Genomic DNA, 23,756 nt, shown 5'->3' with positions numbered 1-23,756 from the left:
GGCATCGTTTAGCACATGGCAGAACTCACAATGGAGAACGTAAACAGAATAGTCTGGCTAAAACGCACATTGTTTTAATGCTAGCTGTAATTCACCTTTAACAACAGCTTTTTAAAATGATACAGTAATAAAAAGAAGAGGAACGTGTTGGTTAGCTGAGAATGGACTTTGTCTTTTTTACTCATGTAACAAGGGTGAAAAATATTAGCTAAGAATTAAAATGCAAAGTATTATATTTCAAATGGAATTAAACCAAGATATTGCACCATTTTTGCCTGAGTACTCTGGGAATTTATTAAGCCAAAATTCCCCTCGCCCCCTCCTCACCACACCATTGACTCATACACTCTTAAACAGGTCAATTTGTCAGTCTCTCTTTGAGTGGGTAGGGAAATAGCAGAACTTTGGGAAAGCTACAGTAACTGTTTTGGGTTCAAACATCTATCATTACTGTAACAGTGGCTTTAAAAGCTTGTCTGAGCATGCTGCCACCCCTTAGTTCTTTGTGAGCACTGGGCTGAGCCGTGCCGCTCAACACTTGTTAGTTATTACAGTTTTCCTCCACGCTTTTCTTATAAAGCTGCAAATAAATTTGCTTTCCATGCAAGTTTTGCCTGAGTAAGGATGCCAGGTTTAGGCCCATAGCCTTGGAATTGGGATAGCACAGACTACTGCAGTATGAGCTTCCTTGCTGCTCTGCCAATGAACCCTAATCCCAGCCTGCAACACCCCCTAAAAATCCAGTTATGAGCTGATTTATTTCTGTCGAGCAGAAGCTGCCAGTTATGCTGAACTCTGCAGTGGTATCTTAACATGCACAAATGGTGGCTAGGAAGCCACCACCACCACTTTCACTTAGGCTCAGGTCCACAGTCCAATACCCGGCCCAAGTGGGCGCAGTGCATGGGTTGGGGTTGGAAGGCAGGGAAAGTAGAATTCACCCCACATGGCTTGGAGCAACAGTAGAGTTGCTCTGTGATAGCTTCTGCAGCCCAGTGGGTAGAATAGGATGCCCAAATGCCTACAATAGCCTCTGTGGATCCTTATGCAGCACTTCCAGAGGAGAGGATTGGAGGATCCATACAGTGGCAGATTTGCTCAAACACCTCAAACATGGCTTCCTTGCAGGGGTCCTGTCCAGTGCTGCCTGGTTTGCGACTAGCCCCATCAAAAACACCAATGAAAATGGCTCCTCACGTTAGAACATACGAATGGCCATAGTGAGGCCTTGTCTATGCTACTGCTTAAATTGACATAAGTTATGTCACTCAGGGGTGTAAAAAAACCAACAACATACATCAGCTTAACACGGCTATCTTGGCGGGACATGCTCTCCTGTCGACATAGCTTCTGTCTCTCATTGAGGTGGATTAATTACATCAACAAGAGAGCTCCCTCCCATTGACTTATCGTGTCTTCACCAGACCTGCTAAATTGACACCACTGCATCAATTGCAGCAGCACTGATTTAGCTCCATAGTGAAGACGAGCCCTGAGTCAGTCGAATGGCCAATCTAGCCCAGTATCCTGTCTCTGACAGCGGCTAGTGCCAGATGCTTATGGCAGTTGGAAATTTAGGGACACCAGGATCATGGGGTTGCATCGCTGACCATCTTGGCTAATAGCCTTTAAGGGACCTTTCCTCCATGAATTTATCAAATTCCTTTTTTAACACAGTTATAGTTTTGGCCTTCACAACGAGTTCCACAGGTGGACTGTGTGTTGTGTGAAGAACTTCTTTATTTTTTTTAAACCTTCAGCCTATTAATTTCATTGAGTGACCCCTAGTTCTTGTGTTATGTCAAGGAGTAAATAACACTTTCTTATTGACTTTCTCCACACCAGTCATGGTTTTAGAGACCTTTATCATATCTCTCCTTAGTTGTCTCTTTTCTAAGATGAACAGTCCCAGTGTTTTTAATCTCTCCTAATATGGATGGCATTACTTACCCCTAATCATTTTAATTGCCCTTCTCTGCAATGAAATTCTAATATACCTTTTTTCAGATGGGGTGGCCAGAACTGCACTCAGTATTCAAAGGCTGGGCATACCACGGATTTATATAGTGGCATTATGTTATTTTCTGTTTTATTATCTATCCCTTTCCTAATAGTTCCTAACGTTTTATTAACTTTTTTGACTGCTGCTGCACATTGAGCTGATGTTTCAGAGAACTATTCATGACGACTCCAAGATCTCTTTCTTGAGTGGTAACAGCTAATTTAGACCTCCTCGTAGCCATGGGAAGGGTTCTGGATTTGCCCCTTAGTGCATTGATCTGGATTTGATCAAATCATATTTGTAGAATAGAGTTGATTACTATTCATGATAATATTTTAATTGTTATTTTAAAAGAGAAATTCCCTCTTTGCTGAGTGGGTAAATAATTCAACGTATGTATTATTGGTATCATCATCATCAGACAGTCATATTTTCCTCCTAACTTATGCAGTGGTCCATGCACAACCTGCGGGTTGAAGTTGAAGTTTCGGCACAAACAAACTAGCCAACTTGTTTAGCAGGGATCACCTACAACCATTGAGACTTGCTTGGAGTTTCAGGTCTATTCCTTAAAAGTGCTTGAATACTCCAAGTGAAACTTGAGCAAGTGCACCTTCACTCTCCAGCCTCTATTTTCATAAGAAACCAGAGGGTTTCGCTAGTTCTGTCCCTCATAAAACCCTAGAATACTTCTCTCAATAGGCCCTGTGACTACGCTTATTTTAGGTGCTTTCTGAGGTAAGCCCAGACAGATTCTCCAACTACATAATGTCAGCTGAAATACTCCCTCTTCCTGGGATCATGAAGGGTGACAAGCTGGATCATTCTTCTGATAAGTAGACTTCAGGGGCACTGGCAAGGTAGACCTCCTCCTCCTCTCTTCAGGTATCTTCCCTGTTCCCCATTCAGGAAGAGTGAAGACTGGGAAATGCTCTCTGATCTTGCTGCTGCCTTTTAACTACCCACTTGCTGCATGTCAGCACTGAGAAGTCTCACAATGCCCTGCACTATAATTATTGTTCATTAGCTGTAAAGTACAGGGTAATCTGCTTGGCATGGCACAAGGTGCAAATAAAGATGGTCCCAGCCCCAAGGAATTTACACAACCCCAGTTTGTGGTGGAGTTTAATATGATGCACTCTGGATATCAGAGGAGACAACAGCAGGGCTGGATTCTCTTCCTGCAACTGAATGGAGATGGTAGGGATAGGCAGGCTCCCTGTTATTACTAACAACAGTAGTGTCTCCAGCCCCCAGCTGAGATCAGGTTCTCATTGAACCAGGCACGCTACCTACAGATAGTAAAAGACATTCAGTCTGTGTGATGTCGGAATGAATAAGGGGAAGAGGCTTGCCAAACAAACACTCACCCCACAAGGGGAGGGGATGAGTTTGTTGCCATCCCAAAGAAGGGAGCCAAAGTGTACCCCTACACCAGGAGACACTTATTTGTAAATAGAGGTGTCCTGGGGCTCTGGTTGGGAGTAGGAAGGTTTTGTTGAAGGAAAGAAGTTCCCAGACAAATTTAGTGTGGTTTCAGGTTTTAATCCTGCAGGCTCAGCCAGCCCTCATGAATACTTACTCTATAGTTAAATTGACGAGGCCTTGATTATTAATAAAAAACAATAGCCTCCATTTATAGGGCACCTTTACTACCACATCGCCTTTCCATAGTCACGACCCACTGAAGTCCAGTCACTTCATGAGTAAACATAGCAGCTGCTTAAAAGCAAAGAGCAACACAATTCAGGTCAGGAATAGAAGGAGAATGCCGTATCCAAATAGAGGGGGAAGACATTTAGGTAGCAGAATACAATTATCTGAGCTGCAATTGGTTCAAGACAGCAAGGCTAACAGTCCTTCTCAGAGAAAGTTTAATGACGGCACCTAGGCGGGACCTTCATATTAGTCTCATTGAAAAGATGGTATTGCAAACACCGCAATACATCCAAGTGTTGAACTGGCACAATAGTTCAATCCTGCTTCAGAAATGGGTGCTAAATACAGAATCGTAAACATCACTTTGATTAGAATCTAGAGACCTCCCTTCTAAACACTGACCCAGCTCAACATTGCTTAATTTGTGAGACAGGATCACAGCACCATGTGGGATGGCTAACTGCTGTGAGTCTCATACTAGCTTTGCAACGGTTTTCTGGCATTTTTGGTTGTACTTTTTCCTCCCAGCTTTTGCCTCTTTCCAAACATCTACATGTTTTGAGTTATGCCAGTGGTTTTCAACCTTTTTTCGTTTGCGGACCCCTAAAAAATGTTGAGTGGAGATGCAGGCCCCTTTGGAAATCTTAGGCATAGTCTGTGGACCCCCAGAGATCCAGAGACCACAGGTTGAAAACCACTGTGTTGCGACATTTATGCACTAGCCCCCACAGCCTGCAAGAGGAAGTATAAGTTTGAAGCCCACTGGATAGGTGTGTTCAAAATGTGCTGTATCACCTACCTGATTTACTTGATAACCGAAATGCAGTAAACTGGTGGGGGAGGAGGATATGGGGGGAAACTAATAATGTTAGCTAGTCTCAGGCATAATGTAAGGAAGCATTCAGATACCATAATGATAATATCCATAAGAGGATGGATTGAGGAATAGATGGATTAGATAGAAGCTTCTTCATGCAGTTATGCCAATTCTCCAAAATCCTGAAGTGTAAAATCATGGCTATTCCACTGCATGTCCTCTGAAGCAGACATCACTGACCATATTGAATCATGCACTAGATCAATGGGTTTTCGAACTTTTTTAGGTTGCTTATCCCTTTCCAAATGTACTCTACCGCCTACCTCCAGCTAAGATAGGCAGAGGTGGGGAGGGGAGGCACACATGAGGCCATGTCCTCCCTCCGATTTCTGCCTTCCCTTTAGCAACAGCTTCTGGGGGTTTTCACACTGTGGGAGCAGCCCCACTAAGGGGACACGGAGGAATGTTCAGGAGGGCAAGTGGCAACACCAGGCGGCTCAGGCCAGCCTCGCATGGTGGGGCTCGGGGTGGGGGAGCACCCACCTCCATCCCCTCTCTCCACCCAGGATTGAGGGGGGCACAACCAAAATTGTAACTCAAAGGGGTTGGGGGGAGGGATAAAGCTCAAAAAGTTTGAAAGGAATTGCTGAATTGCACAGCAGAAAGGAAATGCACACCAATGCAGCTGCAGTTTTAATTGAAAGGAAATTAAATGTTGATTAGATTGCCAAGTCTTACTGAATAAAATAAGTTGTCCTCCATTACAGGATTTTTCTCATATACCCCCTGGTGAAAGCTCGCATACCCCTATGGGTATGTATACCCCAGTTTGAAAACCACTCACTATATCAAATGGAAAAAAATGTGCACATCAGTCTCTCATCTTGTTCCATAATCTGCAGCTAAAACAAAGAGGACATTAAGACATATCTGCTTTTGCACATATTGGGCCAGACCCATTATGTGGCTAGCAAGGGGTTATGTTTTAATTTTGAGCCTACAAATTGCAGTCAGTCAGGATCTATTTTACGTATTTTCACTTCCTGCCCTCCCCAAAGAACTCCCATTGGCCACAGTGCATGAAGCGAGCAACTATGGATTCAGACCCTTGTCAAAGTGATAACTGTGTATCTGAATTTATAGTAGAGTGGTACATTTACAGCTAATAGCAAGTTCCATAGCAAAGAAATGCCAGTTTTCCACCAATATGGAAGCGTGATCAGTACCATTCTTGCTATTCATTATAATTGGAATGCTGATTAAAAGAGAAAGAGGAGTTAAGATTTATAAAATTTAAACTCACTTCCATCCCCCACTGGTGATTTCACCTCAGGTTCACAACTTGGTGCATATTAAAAAGCAGACTCATGAATTATTAAGCTTTGATTATTGATGCATGAGGAAACAGATTTAAATTCCAAGTTAGCCACAAAAAACACAACACATTCCTGTCTCTCATCTTCCAGTAAGGTCAAGGCAGTGTGGGCTAATATGTATTTGGCAACTTGACATATTAGAGCAACAGCAAAAACGCTGGCTCTATGGACAAACAGTCACAAGAGTCTTGGGGCTCAGGGTTCGAATACAGTATAATGCCCTCAACATGATATAATATTAGAAGTATCATCTGTATATTCTAGCAATAAGAAAACACAGAACTTTGGTTTTCACATACTGTTTCAGGGTAACAGTTAGACCCCAATTGTTTACAGCAAAGAGAAGTATGTTAGGTGCTGAAGATACCTAGCAAAACCCTGATGGCCACTTCTGAGAGAAACCTTTTTTGGGGGCTAAGGCAGGGGAAATCTCAGAGATGTTCTCTCCTCATGGAGATTTCTCCTCAGTTAGTCTGTCAGAGGATGCCGTTTGTCTTCTTCCCCCACAGAACAAGAGAAAACTGTTTGAAAGAGCAAAATATTTCTTCTCAACTGACATTTTTATAAAGACAACAGCCCTGGGTAATTATCAGGCTGAACTTTATTAATATTACAGTAGGACCTAGACACCCCAAAAACATATTGAAAGAGGCAATTCCTGGCCTGAAGAGCTTATAAAAAATAGGAAGCCATAACCCTCCCCCAAACTAAAGAGTCACCACCCCACCCCCTCTATCTTGTCACCCCCAGTTGTCATCATAGGAAAGAGAAGTCTAGGTACATGACATTGTTAGTATTATAATATTTCTGTTTACATAGCATTCATAGGAAACAGTTATTTTTGCTCATTGCTTTTCTCCATATTCTCCTTTATAGGCTCCATAAGAGAAATAGGAGAAACAGAAGGGTATTACAGTCAGCAGTCACCCCATAGCCACCACCCAAAGAGTAGGTCAGTAATAAGCAACTAAATGTTGTGTGCAATATCTGATTAACACTCTATCCACATTTTCTTTTCCATGCTACTTTATATTATGTTACAGCACGTACATTAACTTTACATCTAGCCTGGTGTGTGAACAGGATGGGGGGGGTGGGAATTTGCTGTTGGTATAGACCAGCCACAAGTTACTACTACACTCCCCGGAAGCAAGGGGGACACTTGGGAGGGCGTTGTGACTCAAAGCGTTTCTCTGAGGTAAAATGCCTCTTTGAGCGACTCTTGGGTGGTGCATCTTATAGACCACTTCTTGCTCAGGGCTGTACTTAATGGCATGAGTTAGCAGGGGCGCCATTTCAAATTTTTGTGGTGAGGGGGGGCAACTTTAACCATGATTTCAGGGGCTACTTAGGCACCTGAAAACTCGAGATTGTTTGCAGATAACTTAGAAATTAGCAGACAGGAGCACTGTATCTAATTCCTATGTAAAGAAAGAAAAATATATACAAACACCAATTAAAGCCATATTTTAAATTTATATGTGAGTTTAGAACAATCAGGAGATAATACAATCCCAAGACTTGACGTATCAGTTTTGGAGCCTTAACACAGATATCAGAAATATAAGTTTGATACTTTGTACGCTATTTTTAGTAGAGAGAAATAAAAAGAAATAAAATCAGCTTAGAATCTGCTTACTTTCTCTGACCTACAGTGTTACTGCCATTAACTACTGTATTTTAGTCAACTGTTTTTCACTTCACTAAAAATGTATTTACTTAATTTTTTTTAACATATGTGATTAAGGGTTTTTTTTCTCTTTATTAAGAACAGGAATTAATTTTTCTAAATATTTCGGCATATGTTTACCAATCACAATCATGTACGTGACTCATTAACGTTTACATCCATCATTAGTATTAGTATCAAACTTGGAACCTCTTTTATTTGTGAGTGAATTTGAAATTATTTTACAGATATAATTAAAAACACAATTTGAAAATAGGTGACCTTATCTGCATAGTGTCTAAAGTTATGTATTTAGCTAATTTTTTTTAAAACTTGCACCGCTTATGTGAGTACAAGCTAAATTTGCATTCTAGAATGACACTATTATTTGACTGTATCACTTTAAATAATGAATGACAAAGCACAATATAGTAATAAAAGTAATAATGATAATTACTCCAGTCAGGACAGGTTAGGTATTTTAGAACTCACTACTCAAAGAATTAATTTTAAGCGTAAGAGAGAAATAAAATTATGAAATGCACAGACCAATCAAAAAAATAAAATAACAGTACTGTAATCCTTAATGAACTTTGAAAGAATAAAATTGCAGAGAATATATGTGCATTGGCAGTTCGACAGGAAGTACCAAGAAGTACCAACAACCTACAAGAAGTATCAACAACAATAATATATATCAGAGGGGTAGCCGTGTTTGCTGCTTTTACAGATCCAGACTAAGAGTCTTGTGGCACCTTATAGACTAACAGACGTTTGGGAGCATGAGCTTTCGTGGGTGAATACATGTCATGCATCTGACGAAGTGGGTATTCACCCACGAAAGCCCATGCTCCCAAACATCTGTTAGTCTATAAGATGCCACAAGACCCTTTGCTGCTAATAATATATATGTATATGTGTGTGTTCGCGCACGCGCGTGTGTGTGTGAGAGAGTGAGTGTGTGTGTGTTGGGAAGTCTGTGTGGGAGACTGTGTGCACCCCTGAGTGTGTCAGCACACTGTCTCTTTAAGCTGAGCATTCAGGAGTCTGAACATTTGTTCAGTACAGCAGCAGCTGCCGCCCCCACTCCTGAGTCAGAGGCACAAGTGCGACAGGCTCTCTGTCCCGCCACCCCACCTCTAGCATCGGGCAAGCTCTCCCTAAGCCCTGCCAGCCATGGATCCGCTTCCCAAAGAAGAGGAAACTGGAGCTGGGCTGCCGGAGATCGGCGGCTGCTGGCTGGGCAGCCAGCTCTGGGATGGGGAGCTAAAGCAAATGGTGGGGTGGCTATAACCCCTACAATACCCCCCCCAGTGCCACTCCTGGACCTGGTTGCATATCACTGCAGTGGATCTGGGGCGTGCGTCATGAGCAGACCTCTGGTATGAAATTCAGGGGGGTGGGGGGAGCAGGTGTTCTTCCCACCCTCCCTAAACAGCAGCCCTGTGAGCTAACCCAATCATAGAATCATAGAATATCAGGGTTGGAAGGGACCTCAGGAGATCATCTAGTCCAACCCCCTGCTCAAAGCAGGACCAATCCCCAACTAAATCATCCCAGCCAGGGCTTCGTCAAGACTGACCTTAAAAACCTCTAAGGAAGGAGATTCCACCACCTCCCTAGGTAACGTAACCCATTCCAGAATGCTTTGTCTCATTCTAGATCCACCGAACCCTTGCAATCCTTACCCATGTGAGAAGTCATTATGGACTAGATCCTGCCCCAATTCTCTTACTGAGCAGTACCTTACTCCATGAGTTGTCCCTTTGAATTCACTCGCATGTATAAGGACTGATAGATTTACCAATTCTGTTACAGGGTTTGAGTGTAAAAGTTACAGTGGGCCACGATCCTCAGCGGATGGAAATTAGCAATGCTTCATTGAAGCCAGTTACTGATTTACACCAGCTGATGATCTGGACCGGTATATTTAAGAGCCCATTTTCTGTGTGACGAAATGCCTGATGCAGGAAGCACTATCCACCCTACTATTTGGAGGCTCCAGATTTGATTTTAAATATCAAAGTCAAAACACCCATTCTGGTTTGCTATCTACAATGAATAGAATTGACTTGTATAAATAACCTCATTTGCTTCCCCTTATCTTAACCTCTGTCTGTTGTTACACTATGAGCTACAAGGGCAGAGACTGTCCCTTCTTGAAAGGATGAGAAATGCCTAGTGCAGGGGTCGGCAACCTTTGGCACGCGGTCCATCAAGGAAATCTGCTGGTGGGCCGGGATGGTTTGTTTACCTGCAGCGTCCACAGATTCAGCTGATCGCAGCTCCGACTGGCCGCAGTTCACCGTTTCAGGTCAGTGGGGGCTGCAGAAAGCGGAGTGAGACAAGGGACATGCTGGCTGCCACTTCACGCAGCCCCCACTGGCCTGGAACGGCAAACTGCGGCCAGTGGGAGCTGCCATTGGCCGAACCTGCAGACGCTGCAGGTAAACAAACCATCCCGGCCCACCAGCGGATTTCCTTGATGGACCACGTGCCAAAGGTTGCCGATCCTTGGCCTAGTGCATTGTGGGCACTACCATAAACCAATAATGAATATATAGAATTACAATACTGTATGGAAGATGCTATTAATACCCTTTTTATTAAGTATAAAAGATAAGTCTCTGTGTTGTGCCTGCCAAAATCTGACCTGTCAATATAAAAATATTGCCACTTAAACAAGAGACACAAAATAGAAAAAAAGGAAGTTACTTATGGTTTATAGTTAGACACAGAAAGTCTTTGTAATACCATAAAGTGAAGGTAAACAAGCATGCAGAACATGTGAAACATGATTTCCTCTTTTAGCACCTTGTTGGGTTTTATATTGTGTTTTTGACTAAAATGCTATACATTTTTGTTTGGAATTTTCCAGTTGCAGTTTCTCACTTTGCTTGTACTTTTTCCTCTAGCAAAAGTTGTCATTCTTCTCATGGGGTGACTCAGAAGATCACAAGCATCGATATCTATAGCTATATATGGAATCCCTTCAGTGAAAGCATAATTTAAAAAAATAATTGAGTGCTTGTTTTTTCTATATTTCTACAGTGTCTCCTGAAGCTTCCCAGTGCACAGGGAGAGGGACACACTGCTACAGCCCTTCAGGCTAAGATTTTCAGGAGAGCCAAAGGGAGTTTCATTCCCAAATCCTATTGAACATCTTTGGGAGTTGGGTGCACAACTCCCATAGGCCTTTTTGAAATATCTTAACCTCAAAGGGTAAAGCATTCTTTCCCTGTGCACTAGGCCAGTTCTGCTAGCTGGTGCCTAGCAGGTGGAGCCACTGTTCCAGCTAGTCTCTATTTTTGTTCACATTTCTTTTTGGGTTACTGTAGGAAAACAGGTCTGTGAACTTTCCTGAGTGCAAGGACAGCAATTCTATTTAGCTGCATGCAGGCTGTGCAAGGAGAGGGAGACTCCTTACTTTTTCCCCTGTCACTGTGTGCCTGTTTAAGGACTAAGCAGAATCTAATCTTTGAGATTATGATGCCTTTGATGAATTATGTAATGTTAGGTAATGTCTATTATTTAGTGCAAGTGTAATGACATTGTGTTAGTAATGGAATTAAGGGAAATATTTCAGGAGGAGTAAATACAGAGTGAATGATGGTGACATTTACACAATAAACCAGAGTGGGAAAAACACTGAGGCTATTTTAGTCAGGTACTGGTTCATTTAGAGAAGCTTCACCATCCATTTTACCAAAGTTGTTTGCGCAACATGTGTGGCTTGTGTAAGTTGCACTGTATTGCACTACCCCCTCATTTGCATGTGGACCATTGATGTAGGGCCAAATCTATCTTGCCTTACACATCTAGGTAGTCCTAGTGCAGTAATGTGAGTAATATTTAACCTTACTGGCTGGATGAATCTTGCTGGGAACCGCCATGCAAGAGAACTTATAAAAAAAACGCACCATGGAGAGATTTTTAAAAAATGAAGCTGTTTTAGGCCCTGAACCTGCAAACACTTATACACATGCTTAACTTTACTCACATGAGTAGTCCTATTGAAGTCCATGGGACTACTCATGTAAATAAAAGTTAAGCACACATAAGTTGTGCAGATTTGGGACCTTAGTATCCAGACAGTGATGAAATCATTTTAATATCACAAATTCAGAACTTTAAAATGAATTCAGTGCTACATGTTAGAGAAAAATCAGGTTAGTGTGAAGAGGGAAAAATAAACCTTAGGCTGGCCTGTGTAGCTATTTATCCGCCTCCTTTGTTCAGTCATCAGAGTGCCTAATTCTAGAACGACAAAGTAGGTGAGGTAATATCTTCTATTGGACCAACTTCTGTTGGTGAAAGAGAGAAGTGTTGAAACTACACAGAGCTCTTCCTCAGGTCTAGAATGACAACACTGAATTTGTTACCTAACATCCAGAGGAACTGAGATTAATACATGTGGTATCAGGTAATGGCCTAATTGACCTTGTTCAATATGCCCCAGTCTCACAAACATTTACACGTCTGAGTAATTTAACACATTGGGTAGTTTGATTGAACTCAATGGGCTATTCAGGCGCACATTTGAAGGGTAAATGCCTTATTTTATTTCTTGAGCATTGTCATCTAATGCTACTGTGTGCTCAGGAAAGCAGGCAAAGGCACTGGGTGGGAAGCTCAGACATAGGATATTTAATTGGAGTTCTACAATAATAAAAAGGGGGGGGGGCCTTTCCCAGGCACTCCAACACCCATTACAAAAACAAAAAGTAAACTAAACAGAAGCTTATGCTGGAATAGGAGTTGTGAGGGCAAACAACTAGTTTTAAGAGAAAGATGGACAAATTTATGAGTGTGATTGTATGAGAAGATTGTTTGTGATGGTAGGGGACAGAGGTCAACAGCCTAGAGGCTCATGTCTAGTTTACATCTTATGTTCCTAAAGCTCTCATGCTTCAGCGTTTCAGCCGGCCACTAGCCGGGATCAAGAAATGAATTTTTCCCCCATTTTTTCAAATCTCCTTCCTCTGAGCATCAGGGACAGCCATGGCTGGAAATGGGTCACTGGGCAGGGTAGGCCAGGGCCCTGAGATGGCACTGAGCAGTTTCTCTCTCAGGTGCTTGGCTGGCTGGTTTTTGCTGACATGCTTGGGGTGTAGCTTGCCTCATTGCCATATGTAGGGTTGGAAAGGAATTTCCCGCAATTCAGATTGGCAGGGACCTTGGTGATTTTTTGCCTTTGCAGTGTGTGAGTGTGGGTCACTTGTCAGGATTAAATGAAATACATCTCATTTAATCATGTCCCTGCCATTGCAGGGCCCTTGAGCACCAGTGCACCTGGGTTCTTCCTATTCTCTGCCTGTGGCACATATTAGTGTAGTCTCCTGTGGGTGTCATTTACTTTGTTCTTATTTCGGTTGTTGGGGTTAGTGTGCAGGTGCTGGGGGGTGTTAGTGGCCTGTGATACACAGGAGGCCAGACTAGATGGTCACTTCTGGCCTTAAACTCTATGACTCTATCATTCTCCTGGCCCATAATACTGAACTCACTCCAAAACACAACATTTTCCCTGCCCCATAGATCAAATTCTCTTCAAATGGCATCCTCCACATCAGACGGCACAAACAGACATGCCTTGCAGAGTGCTTTTAAGGCCAACAACCTAGGCTATGCTGCACCACACGAGAAGGAAGTTCATCTCAGAGCTGTCAGCCCACTCCTCACAGGGAACATTCTACCACCAGTCCTTTCTCTTGTAAGTCACAGGTGCTCCAGTTTGAGTGCCTCTGCTGATTGCAGCTGCCACGGTACGGCTCAAGAGGAGAGGTGGTTTCTCATGTAGGAAGGTCCCAAGACATTTGGAGTACTGTAGACTTGACTTATCATATGTTAACAGCATATTCAAGAAGCTTTCAGCTGCTCGATTTGTCATTTGCAGGGGCCTTTACCTCAACAAAATACTGGCTGTGTGTGATAGATCTTTTTGTGAGATGTTTCATCTATTAGCAAAAAAGCCACATTTTTATAAACTTTAGTATCAGCACCTTCTTGTGAGAAGGTAGGTTAGATATGCAAGATAATATAGTGATATCAACTGTGAGGAAAAGCACACATGTAGCCACTCTTTTACTTTCAGTTTCAAGGGGAAACCTGTTAACTGGCTGCTGAAGTAACCGATGGAACAAGTGTGAAACATTAGTGGAAGAACTTTTCTCAAAAACCATGTTCACAGAACACAAAACAGCATTTTTCTCTAGAATGGAGTTTGGCTAGGAGGAAAAGCTGCCATTTTGTGAGCTGAAATTCTGGTTTAGCATAACAGCATTTGCACTGTCGGAAAGGTCACATTTTCAGATTAATATATCAGCCTCATTTACATGAGAAACAGATTCTTTTCTTCAATGTGGCAGTAGCCAGAGACCTTAGAGGTTTGCAGCACATATGAACTGTAATTATATGGTTTCAATCAGATGAGAAAAGAAAAGAAAGTGCCCCTTCTTTTGGGTAAATATCAAAAATTCCTTCTGTGGATGACTTTTATGAAAAGTTTCTTAAATTTTGGACATTTCTGACAGCTTAGGTTATTTTATCATTGCAAAATTCTGGAAATAAAATATTTTTACTTAAAAAATTTGTCTTAGGCACCAAATTCAACACTGGTGCAACTCTACTGACTTCAGTGGTGTTACAGTAGGGATGTATTTGGATCAATGTGGTTATTAACATAAGGGAAGACATAGGCACTTCTTGAAGAGCTCATTACTTTAGTCATGCAACATGCTAGACTCCATTGCAGATTCCCAGGCATGACTACTTGGCATAGGAACTATCCAATCTACCGATCTAATCAGTATCTAGGGACACATAGTGATGCAAGGTACAAAGGCCCCTTGTCAGGATGTCTGCTGCCCCCAACAGGTGTAACTAGGCATAAGAAGGTGCTTCCTTTTAAGCAGATACCTCAGTTAATGGGAGAGAATTTGATAAAACCACTTAGTTATTAGCAAATAAGGATGTACTAGGGTCAGAGAGGAGTTCTGCTTAAAGATGCATAACACTGGATTAAATGATGCAGGTGTAGTGATTAGGCTGTTCTATACTTTCTTCTTATTCTGCAGTGGCCTTGCTCTCACTTTCACTGAAGATGACAAAGGACTTGATTTTTTGAAGTGCTGAGCACTCACTGATCTTGATGAAGACAATGGGAACTGTGGTGCTCAGCATCTTAAAAAGCAGGCCCATCTTGGATAAAAAGTAAGTTTCTTCCAAGATTTCATAAACACATTTTCGATAGATAGATATTTCAAAAAAGCATACTCCTATATGGCATTATATTAGTCAGTAATTTTCCTCGTTTTCTTTCAGCTGCAGGTCTGCATCTGTTTTGACATTTGGGGGCTGAGAAAACTGGCTGTGAAATACTTCCAGATGGATGATTTTGAGGATTCTATTGCACATGTATTTATTACTTAGAGCACCACATAGTGAATGTTCCTTATTCCCACCTGTACCCTGCCTTCATGCTGAGCTTCATTTTATCAGCACCACAAGCAATTATATTCAAGAGGCATTTGAGAAAGAACGTGACCGGTGTCATACGTGACTTACTCACCACAGGACAAAGTTTCTTCCAAAATCAGAATAGATGACATAGAAACTGAAACCTACGTAAAAGTGAAGCCCAAAGGAAATGTCATGTGTAGTTTTTACCTCAGGACAATCTGGTCAGCAAGACGCTTTAGAGGAATAATGTTATCGAGCCTTGCAAGCAACAATCTTACTTAGTTAGATGAACACAAAGTAAACAAGATACCGTGAAGAGCAAAATAATGCTGTACAAGAAAGCAAGGGGATGCAAAGGAACAAGACAAGTAAATGTTAAGTTTGCAGCTTCTCCAGTATTTTTTAATTGTTACCTAGCTAGGAAATTTGACAATAGCTGGAAATTCCATTGGTAACAAACTTCTCATTAGAGTTCACATCTGTGCTAAATGAAAATAAACATGACGACGGACAGCTCTACCTATTACAACGATACCGATGTTAAGCATTACTATACAATTACATACACTTTGATTCTGATCCCTGGATTAATAGGGAATGTTTTAGCTCTGTGGGTCTTTTACGGCTACATGAAAGAAACTAAAAGGGCTGTGATATTTATGATCAATCTAGCCATTGCTGACTTAGCACAAGTTTTATCCCTGCCTCTAAGGATTTTCTACTACTTGTCTGGAACATGGCACTTCGGAGATGGTCTCTGTATATTTTGTTTCTATCTTAAGTATGTAAATATGTATGCAAGCATCTACTTCTTGGTTTGCATCAGTGTAAGACGATTTTTGTTTCTTATGTACCCCTTCAAGTTCAGTGACTGCAAACGTATATATGATGTGTACATCAGTATCGCCGGGTGGATTGTAGTCTGCATTGGCTGTTTGCCTTTTCCTCTTCTAAGATTTAACTCTAGTGAGATGAATACCAGTGATAGGTGCTTTGCAGATCTTCCCATAAAGGACATTGACCTCTCCAACTCCATTGTGATGATGACCATAGGTGAGCTGATTGGATTTGTAACTCCTCTGCTGATAATTCTGTATTGCTCATGGAAGACTATCCTATCATTAAAAGAAAAGAATTCCATTTCCCATGACTTTGGAGAGAAAAAAAAGGCTTTAAAGATGATCCTCACCTGTGCTGTGGTATTTCTGATTTGCTTTGCACCTTATCATATCAGTTTTCCTTTAGATTTCCTTGTTAAATCAAGATGGATACACAACCAACGTGCCCGAAATGTGATTTCAATATTTCATGCAGTGGCTTTGTGTCTTGCCAGTTTGAATTCCTGTGTAGATCCAGTCATATACTACTTCACTACAGATGAGTTCAGAAGACGACTTTCAAGACAAGATTTGCAAGACAGCATTCAGTTACACAACAGAGGTTATGCGAAAAAGCATTCCAGAACTGTGTAATAAGGTAAAGTGGTGGAATATTAATATTGCACTTTCTGAAATTATTAAAAGGATGTTCAACATCATATTCATGTGGCCCAGCATACTGGGGAAAATTCTGAAACCCTTTCTCAGGCAAACATCTGTTGATTTCAATGAGCATTGGACTGATTAAAAAACTGACAAAGGACTTGAGGATTTGACCTTTTTCTTGCAACTTTTTGTGAATATTGAATTTAAGCAACAAGTCATGTATATAATAAAAAAAGAATTGATATAGCGCCCAATCCAGAACTAGCCAAGCCAGAATAAAATAGTTTTGTTCATGTGAAACTGATGAGTGTGAGGTTGGGATTTCACTTGTTGAATGGATGTAAGGGCCAGGACATTAATTCTGCATCCAGCTATTGCTGTGTATAGGACAGGGAGCATGAAGGATGTCACCTGCCACTACCCTCCTATATCAGCTTTCAGCCACGGGATATACAATATACATTGTCCCCCTGGTCACAACCACAACACGTCCACTTCTATAACTCTGCAATGCTTTGCAGAGGCCCTCAGGAGAGATCTCATGTATGTCCACATGCCCTTCTGAGAAAATTCTCTGCTACTTTGGCCAACAGTGCAGAAGAAATGCATCATTTCTGCTAATCTGCACCTTAACTGAGAAGGCTCAGTATTTGGCTCATGGTTAGGAGGCCACTAATCCCCCAAAGTACACCTAGGCTAGACAAGCGTGGTAGGGCCCCCACCAGCAAAAACCAATTGGCTACAACGCACAAATAGACTTAGCTGAGGAGAAGCCACACAGTACAGTTTTGATGGATTATGTAAAGAGGAGAAAGTAATATGTTGGAGGCATGGCCTGTGAGGCCCTGTGTAGTGCAAATTCGGTGCAGATTAGGTGCAACAGTCTACATCTAGTACCCATCTCCATACCTTCCTGTAATATCTGCTACCCTGCCACATGCTGGCGACTGCTGGATGGGGTTGAGCATGGCCCAGCAAAGCTCTTTGATTTGGATTTTGCTATGTGGCCTGGATTTGACCCTAAAATAAGAAGCACTTGGCAAGATATTATTTATTTTTGTGATGAACACTGGCTTCAGAAACTTTGTCAAAACTTTGAATTAAGCAAAACTATCTTCATATTGGGCCAATCCCTGATGTCGTTGGGCTCCTTATTCAGACAATATTCCCTTTGAGTTAAGAGAATTTTCACTAAATAAGGACTTCCAGATTTGGCCCCGTACTAAAACAGTAACGATTATTTAATTTGTATAGAGTGCCAAGTGTCTGCTTAATGCAATACTAACCATATGGAGAGGAAGAGGAAGTTCTTGCCTCAACAAGTTTACAATTTAAATATTAATTAACATTGCCTCCTATTTTTGAGTAGATCATGTTACAGATTCCATCGCCTTGGCTCTAAGATATGGTTGGGTTAATCTATTAAGAAAAAAGTAAGGACCGTCTTGTAATTTTGCTGTTTCTATAATCAAAAGTCCTAAAATGTCCAGAAAGCTCCCCCCCCCCCCCATTGCCTGTTTCTGGCTCAGAGATGGAAATGCCAAAATACTATGAGAAAGATTTCACTGCTAATTTTGCAGACTTGAGTAAGCTTCCAGTAAAAGGCTCCACACTTGAGGATATTTATACCAAACCAAATGTCAAACAAATCTTTTAAGGCTCACCCCTTGCTGAAGGCGTGGAATGAAATGATTTCTTACTTACAACTGACTTTTTGTGACTATAATATCTACCTTCTGTGTTGTCAGTCACATTGCAGGTGCATTTTGCAAAATGTTCAATGGGAGTCCAGGTTTATGAGCCCACTGTTCATTTCATGATTGATTTGAGAAGATGCTCTCTGGAATTCTAAAAATGCCAAACTCTAGCCAAGTGGAAACCAATGAGAGCTTCATCCCTGACTTCAAAAGGGCTAAGATATGGCCAGAGGAGTCTAAACTCTCTGAATTTTGCTGGTTTACATTTTGTTATTAAAAGTAAACTACTTTAAATGAAAGTGTTATTTTAATGCAGAAGATTAATGTAACTAGAAGCAAAGATATTATAGAATATAGAGAGTCTTACAGTGATGGTTCAACCCTGTTTTTTGTTTTGTTTAAGCAATTTATTTAATACTAAATATCAAAAACCTGGGACTGCTGTTTGAACTTAACCCTGCATTTCACTGGCACCCTTCTGTGAAATTTATTTTGTACGAAAATATTTTTTTTAAATGTTAAAAATACTGTGAAAATGTAGAGTTTTAATTTAATGAAAATGTAGTTTTGCTAGATAGGGACATAATTTATAAAATGTTTACTTTCCTTTGAACTGATTGATGTGTAAGGACATATGGCTTGGTTTATACACACACACATGCAATAATCCCTTTGTACATGCAAAAGCATCAGTCAATGTGCCTGTGTTTGTATTTGTGTGAGTATATAATGCTAGACAGGGTATTTTATGGAAATTGTAACTTGTCATTAGAAATGGAAATGAATCTATTTTCCAGCATCTACATAATATTCCTGACTGTATATAATTAAAATAAAAATTCCAATTTTTATAAAGTAACTCATCTCCAAATTTATGCAACCTCCTCCGTCACCTGTTCACTCTGCTATAAAAACCAACTCCAGGACATTGAATCTTGCTGGTGACACCTGCCTGTCAATGGCACTATCAAGAAAACCCTGCTCAGTAAGGACTAAATAGCTCTGTAGAGAGCAAAGACCCATTTTCTCTGGTCAGTCATCACAGAAGGCACTGGTTACTAGAGCTGATTTGTCAAAGTCATTTTCATCCCAAGGGTCCCAAAAAAGGATGGTTTCCATTTATTCAAACAAACATTTTCATTTTCAATTTTTTTGTTTGAATTTTGGGGGTTTTGGTTTCTTTCCTCATATTCTTATTTCTTTTTTCTCCTTTCACCAGTTTTTCTTTTTGTCACTAGTGGAAAAAACGTTGGGGGGAGAGAGTAGAAAGTTAGAAATAAAAAAGTGAAAGGGGAGAAAAAAGAGAGACAGAAAATTGACAACAATCATTTTTCCAGTTTTGTTAAAAAATAATTGTGCGTGTGTGTGTGAGAGAGAAATCATTTTCCAGTTTTGTTAAAAATAATTGTTTTTGAGAGAGAGAGGGAGAGAGAGATTTCACCAGCTCTATTGGTTAACCACAGTAGGCCACATCTATTCCTCCTCTTTCTCTACTGACTTTGCTAATGTAAGCCCAATAATGAGTTGGGCCCACTGCTTGTTTCAAACTAGTAACTCGCCACTCCACCACCTCCTTCATGTTCCCCCCTGAGCCCCGAAAGGAGTTTGATATCTTCTTTCAAATGTTGCTGAGATATAAGTCTCCATTATTGCCTCCAGTCTACATGCAGTTTTCACACTCTTGCATCAAATCCATCTAGGATCTTATATGATCTCCTCACAAGGCCATCTTGCAACTTCAGTTGCCATCTCTGCCTCTCTACTTATTTTAGGGTTTAGCACATGGAGAAGCATAATTCTTTTACATACCTTGGACAAAATGTAGAAAGTGGGCACAATTCCATTGAAGCTAATGGAGCAGTTAGATTGCCAGTCAGTCTGATATCTATGAATTGTTAAGACACATGGTGAGATATACACACAGGACCAAATTCTAACAGCCACACAGAACCCTGTGATTATTACATACTTAAGTGCACTGTGCCAGTAATCCATGCTCTGTCTATTCATCTGTGTTTCATTATCACACCCAGCATAGCTCACAAAAAGTGAGTGCCACTTGCTTGGTTCTCCATTTGGTAACGAACCCCAAAATGAGTCCTTGTTCATCAAAACGTCAGTGAGCCTTGGAAAACCTTCTCAGTGAGTCTCAGATCAGTTTTGAGCAAACCAGGGCTAATGTATAGCTTTGTATCAAAACTCTGAATAATTTTCAATTTGCAGCAAGTTTCACTTTGAGGTTTTAGTTAAGCCAAAAACTAAAACAAGACTCTAGGACACAAACATATACAAAACCAAACCAAAACAAAGCTTCACATGAGCCGCTGTCAACCACAACTGACAAATTTCACATGAAGTCCATAAATATGGGCTTACTATAGCTATACTTTTCTATGGGGATTTCTGCATGTTTTTAAATGTGGGATTTTCCATACAAGTCTATGAAAGCACAAGCAATGAAGCCCTGCAAGGAGCATAATGCAGGGTTTAAATCTGCCCCTCCCCCAATCATAGATGGAAGTGAGGAATGGACCTTAGCACCTCTTAGGAATCCCTGAAAATCTCCACATCCCCTTCATCAACTTTGGGTTAATACTTTGTGGGCAATGTAATGTGGCGAGCAGAATTCTGGCCAAGTAGAAAAGTGGGAGCAAATCTATACTGTTCTTAACTGACCAGAAGATCCACTGTTGAGGAAGGCATAGTGCTTCGCTGGGACGGAGTGCACTGCCCTAAGACTCCGTGGCGGGTTTCTGGCATAACACGGTAGGACCTGGCCAGGTTTAGCATTTATAGACCTTTTCTTTCTGCAACTGACACAGCAATTGATGTTAAGGGTGATTTCATTTAAAACAACCCCCAATGAAAACAGATCTCTAGCTAGAGGGAATCTTATTATTTGCTGTACAGGCCACAAAAATAATATAATCTCTTTGGGCAGGGCCCATGATCTAAATAGTAGACCTATAGAAGACAGAGAGCCCTGGGAAATCTAGAGGAGTGAAGGACATAGCTCATGACATATATCAGAGATACACAGAGTCTGTACCCTGCATAGCAACTGAATTCTTTTTTTTTTCATTTAAATTTCTCTCTCTCTCTCTCTCTCTCTCTCTCATATTCTGCATACGTTTTCCCTTTTGCATGATCTTTGTGGCCAGATCCAGTCCTGCTCCGTTAAATCAGGAGTACTAGTCATCGGAGTAAGGGCTCACCGGATCATGCCCAGAATCTTTCAGGGTCTGCCTATCCTAGACTGTTGGTAACATCAGTTCATCTCCGTCATGGTCAGCAATGTTGGGATCCATAGTGCAGACGAGTTGCTGGCTCCTGCCACTGTGATATAGAACCACGTCAATTAGACAGATCTGATCTGAGCAGGGTGAGATGACACTGTGCTTAAAATGGCAGCAGAAGCACTACACTGCGGCTCCCAGTATTGCTGATTCCAGTGAAGTTGGACTATTGTTAGTAGAAGTGGGATATTTTTAGAAAACGTCCCTCCAACTGATAGGAGCTAAGAGTGAGAAAAATGCCCATACAGAAATTTACACCCCACTTCTAAATACCATTTGTGTTCACTTGTTGACTCCAAAAAAAAAAAAACATGTTGAAGTAATTTGCACAGCTCAACTGATCTACTATAAAATACATTGAAATCATATTTCTGTTCATTCTAATAGCATCCACTTACATTTTTTCTGACAAATGTCTCTAGACATGATGGATTGAGCTAGTTTAATTTCCCAGTGTACAAGGGATAGAATGGTTTCCCAATTTTGGATGATGGAGATGGAAGTACTTTTGTTTTGTATAACAAGCGGTCTGCCTGCTGAACTATTGTCTTGCAAAATGCTTATCTCCATATGTTCCTTTTGTGTTGAAAGAGAATGAAAGAAAAAAAAGGAGGAAAAAAGCAAAAGGATCAATCATTTAATTACACTCAAGTAAAGAATACTCTACTGATCTGGGTGTGAACGTCCCTGCTCAGGGTCATACTAGCATTTCTGAGATACCAAACAATTCTAGTGGGTCGCTTTCACCAGACTATCAGCTCTTATGATAAAATACTACAGTAATTTAATTCTATAGCCTTGCCATAATTCTTGGCAGTGTGTCTACTGCACCTTCCAACTGTGGAACTCATGGCACTTTACACAATTATTAATTAGCAACACGCTTATGAGAAGGATTATCCCTGTATTAGAGAAGGGGAAACTGAGGTACAGAGGGGTTAAAGTTAGTTTTTCCAAAGTGGACCTCTGATCTGAGTTGCCTCTGTTTTGGGGTGTCCAGCTTTAGAGCCTGGATTTTCAAAGGTGCTAAGCACTCACAATTCCAACAGAAGCCAGTGGGATATGCAGGTACTCAGAGTTCTGAAAAGGTAAAGCTAGGCACTTACCATTCAAGGGATTCAAAAAAATAGGGGCCAGTTTGGAAAATGTGGTCCTAAGTGACATGCCCAAAGATCCACTGTGAGTCAGTGACACAGGTGGGAATGTCATTGCACAGGGTCAGAGTGAGGAGGAATGTGCCATGGGGCACTCCACATTTCCATGCCCACCACCAGATCAAACCACTGCTCCCTTTTCTCTGAAAGGGGAATGTAACATTTGGCTTTAGTAAAATAAATCTACTCTCAGTTCCAGGTTGAGAATTAAAAAAGGAGAGTGGTATGAAAAATCTATACTGCTAACTTTTCGCCCCTAGAAAATAATGTGGGCGCAAAAATAGCAATGTGGTTTATTCATATTAGTATTAAATAACGGTTTCTTTTTACAGGAAAAAGAGTGTGATATGTTCAGTATACCATTCGAGTTGATTTCACAAGAGAGATAAGTGTTGCCTCCTTCCTCCCCTGAGCACAGTACTTAAGGGGTTTTCTTTGGGTAGATTCTACCTGTGCATATTGCTGAAATGAAAATTCTTCTGAAATGAGAAAATCATTTCTCCTCAAACATTTCCAAGCACATTCCCAATCTACAAAAGGATGAAAAACAGTGAACCTGCCTCTGGTTCCCTAATTCATGCCTCACAATTTAGATGATTTCCAGTATGGCCCGATCAAACATCAATACCACGTTAACAAAAAGAGCCCAGTGCTAGAGCTGCCCTGTGTATGGAACACCTAAGATTCTAATGGGCTAAAAAATCATAAATCTTTGTTCTTGTTCCTTCAAATTCTCTTTTATCCATCATCCACGTCAGCAGTAACTTCTGGTTGCGTTCATGGCAAAAGGAAAATAGGCTGATTGTGCTGAAGGAAAAAGGTGCTTTGCATCTGACAAAAATAATCTAACCATGCCAGTTACAAGTGACATTTTCAGACTTTCTCAGAAGACACGCACGTGTGCACACACACAAATTAACTGTCATTGTGTATGATTATTTTTTTTTAGCATTTATTACTATGATCAGCATTAAGGAGAGGAGCAGTGTTTGAGGCTACCTGTGCTTTAGATAACCTCAAACTCAAATAACCTTGGGCTGAGATTTTCAAAGCCATCTGGATTAGGCATGTATTTTACATTAGAATTAATGGAGGATGTGTGTTCAAATCCCTTACATAGCTTTGAAAATGGACCACAGTGTTG

General features: G+C 41.0%; 1 protein-coding gene and 1 long non-coding RNA gene across 2 annotated transcripts; one reads left to right on the top strand and one right to left on the bottom strand.

Moving 5' to 3' along the window:
- The first annotated feature begins 15,450 nt into the window (after positions 1-15,450).
- Positions 15,451-18,537, top strand: GPR174 (G protein-coupled receptor 174). Its single transcript, XM_039489963.1, has one exon. It carries the CDS (start codon positions 15,470-15,472, stop codon positions 16,451-16,453), a length of 984 nt encoding a protein of 327 aa, XP_039345897.1. The 5' UTR covers positions 15,451-15,469; the 3' UTR covers positions 16,454-18,537.
- Positions 18,538-19,111: 574 nt separating this feature from the next.
- LOC120372664 lies at positions 19,112-22,033 on the bottom strand. The gene is made up of 3 exons (XR_005585099.1): positions 21,857-22,033; positions 19,972-20,047; positions 19,112-19,396 (listed from the first exon to the last, which is right to left on the bottom strand). It is a non-coding gene; the product is annotated as an uncharacterized LOC120372664 (long non-coding RNA).
- Positions 22,034-23,756: the final 1,723 nt, after the last annotated feature.

This window comes from Mauremys reevesii, linkage group 9, assembly GCF_016161935.1.
Source record: "Mauremys reevesii isolate NIE-2019 linkage group 9, ASM1616193v1, whole genome shotgun sequence".
NCBI classification, from domain to species: Eukaryota; Metazoa; Chordata; order Testudines; family Geoemydidae; genus Mauremys; species Mauremys reevesii.
Note: the sequence above shows the minus strand (reverse complement) of the source record. Positions and strands in the feature narration are given on the sequence as shown.